Source organism: Myotis brandtii, unplaced genomic scaffold (assembly GCF_000412655.1).
Source record: "Myotis brandtii unplaced genomic scaffold, ASM41265v1 scaffold191, whole genome shotgun sequence".
NCBI classification, from domain to species: domain Eukaryota; kingdom Metazoa; phylum Chordata; class Mammalia; order Chiroptera; family Vespertilionidae; genus Myotis; species Myotis brandtii.
The window spans coordinates 5,310,069-5,312,869 of NW_005357115.1; the positions used below are offsets into that span (position 1 = coordinate 5,310,069).

A 2,801-nucleotide genomic window follows, 5' to 3' on the forward strand; every position below is an offset into this window, starting at 1 on the left:
CGGCGCCGGGGTCCTCGGCTCCAGGGGATGCAGTTTCGGGGTCACGAGCTGCTTTCAAAAAGTTGAACACAATATTCGGAAACCCACCCGTAGGAATGCTCCCCCCACACGCGGCACAATACCCACTCCCCTCCCCTTTTTCATTCCTTCCTCCCCCGCTTCCTCCTCCTGCCCCTTCCTCCTCCCACCCCTCAGCCTTTAATCCTTTCCCTTCGAGAGAAAGGGATCGGGAAGAAAAGATGAAGTGTCTGTTTTTGTGTCCCAACCTTAGGGCTCTTGTCTGGGCCCGCAGTGAACGACTGCCCAGAGCTCCGAGGCTGAGCAGAGAAGGACCCACGGCCAGGAAGGAAGAGAGATGGGGGGGGGGGGGGAGATCCCCCCAAGTAGGGCTTGGCCAGTCTTCCCTTTGGGCGAATATTTTTCTGCTTCAGTCCGTGGATTTAGGACCAGCGACCCTCGACTGCCTCGGGCTGAGCGGCCGGTATCGGCCCCCTCACCCTGTCCAGAGTCTCCCAGCGCAGCTCCTGCGTCTCTGCCCCGGGGCCTGGCGCTGGGGAGTCACGGCCTAAGGAGGGCTGGAGCTCGGGGTTAGGGGCCGGCACACTCACAGCCCCAGTCACGTTAGTTTTCCCATTGAAATTCTCTCTCAACCTCCCTTCTTCCCTCATTGAGATCTCCAAAGGGCAGTCAGTGGGCTCCGCACCTCGCTCACAGATCTGCATCGGAATGTAGAAAAGATCTTTTTTTTAAAAAAAGTTTTGAATTCCTCAATGATTTTTCTTCTGGAAAGGCAGCTTAGGATAATTATGTCAGCTTTATTGAGGGCAGATTAGTTGAAGTCTGGACGCTGCGTTTCAATACACGTTGTACACGGGCCGACAATGTGGGCATTGTTGGCTACTGTGTGTGAACTCATTCAAAATATACACTTTTAAACACCAAACCGAGTCCCTGTCTAAATATACACAGTGCTCAGGGGAAAGACGGCTCTGACCCGGACAAATCTGCGTAAATCACACTCCCATAGTTACAGAGGCTTCACAAAGGGAGGCCCGGCTCAAGATGCTGATTACATCTTCTTAAAAGCGACATACCTTAGAATAAATACTCATGCTGGGTCTGGGGGCTGCAGTGACCAAAGGGAGGGAGGGCCCTCTCCATTCTTTGGGCCCTGTGGGGTCTATTTTAGGCTTGTGATATTATTTTCCTTAGAGAAATTTGACAGTTAATTATTATTTTTCTTTACAATATGAGCAAGCAAGCAATGTTCAGGCCTATCCACTTCTTTGGGGCAGCCTCTAAAGTTTGGGTGCCTTTCTGGGGCTGATAGGCAGACCCAGAGCTCCTTTGGGGGGGGTAAGAGGTATGGGGGGGTCTTGCGGGCTCCCAGGCTTCTCAGCTTGTGAACCTCCTCCACAGCTCCCAGGGGAAGCAGCTGAAGTCTAGGAGGAACAAAGAGGAGGGTCGCTTTTTAAGATGGAAAGAAGTGCCCTGTTAATTTCTATTGCTATTTTAAAATTCAGGGCAATATGGGAAACCAAGGCTTTCTGGCTGGAGGGCAGAGTAAAGAGAAGCCAGTTTCAGTGCGGAGGAAGTTGGGGTGAATGTGGCCAATAATCAGGAAGGAGGAGGCCAAAGCCGCTTCCAGAACCCTGGCTTCTGGGCTTGGGCTCCCAGGCACCAAATGTCCCCAGAAATCCCAGACCCCAGGGTCCAGCAGCCCGAAGGACCAGGGTGGGGCGCAGGGTGGGCCCCATGATCTCATCTCTCCGTTCTTCCTCTCCACTGTTAGTGCTCACATAGGCAGAAAGAGGCAGCCCACGTGCAAACCATGTCCGCTCAGCTGTCCCTCTGCCTCTCTTTCCGGCTGGCCCTTGGCCTTCGTGTAGCATGAGGAGCCTCTCATCTCCCAACAAAATCCCCCACTTTAAATTGCTCATCTCATTTAACAACTCCATGCGCATGGCTTTTTAAATTTCTGGATCAACTTCTTTGGGGAAGAGGGAAGAAGGGAATTCAGAGAGAGAGAGAGAGAGAGAGAGAGAGAGAGAGAGAGAGAGAGAGAGAAGTGGGGGACTTGGCGAGATTAAGAGTTGCAAACATTTTAAAAAATTCTCCCCCTTCTCCCTCTTTTCCTCCTCTCCACCCCCCACTCTGGCTAAGTGGTAAAACCGTCCTTACGTTCTGGGTATTGATTGGCAGGGCTGACAGTGATTGGCAGTGGTTGCCATGGCAACCCCACAACGACATGCCGCAGACCAATAGAAAAGCGAAACAAAATGTTTCAATGCTGCACTCACTGTGGATTTAGGGGAGATATTATGAGGCTGTTGTCATTAGGGCGATTGCTGTGGAATCGCTGAATCTTGACTCGGCGGTGGTTGGCTCTCGCTCTCCTCTCGCTCTCCCTCTCCCTCTCTCTGGCTCGGGTTCGCTCTCTGCGCGCGCGCACCGGGTCGCTCTCCTTCCTCCCTCTCTATGTGGCTGCGCGGGTGTGTGTGTGTGTGGATGTGTGTGGGGTGTGGGTGTCCCTTACGCCCTTCCTCTTCCCCCTCCTCCTCCTGCTCCCCCCTCCTTTCCTTCCCCTCCTCCCCCCTCTCCTCTCCCTCCGCCTGGTCCTCAGCGCCCCTCTCCTCCTCTTCCTCCCCTCTCTCTTCCTCTCCTTGAATTTTCTCCTCTCCTCCCAGGTCAGTCCATGGTATTCCGCTCCCCCCTAGACCTCTATTCCTCCCACTTCTTGTTGCCAAACTTCGCCGATTCTCACCACCGCTCCCTACTTCTGGCGAGTAGCGGCGGCGGGA

General features: G+C 53.8%; 1 protein-coding gene across 1 annotated transcript in view; it reads left to right on the forward strand.

Moving 5' to 3' along the window:
- The window catches only part of SIX3 (SIX homeobox 3), an 11,585-nt gene that overhangs the window by 5,634 nt on the left and 3,150 nt on the right, over window positions 1-2,801 (forward strand). Inside the window, exon 2 of the mRNA XM_014538496.1 lies at window positions 2,688-2,795. Within this exon, the coding sequence (XP_014393982.1) occupies window positions 2,688-2,795 (108 nt within the window). The remainder of the gene's footprint in view (window positions 1-2,687; window positions 2,796-2,801) is intronic.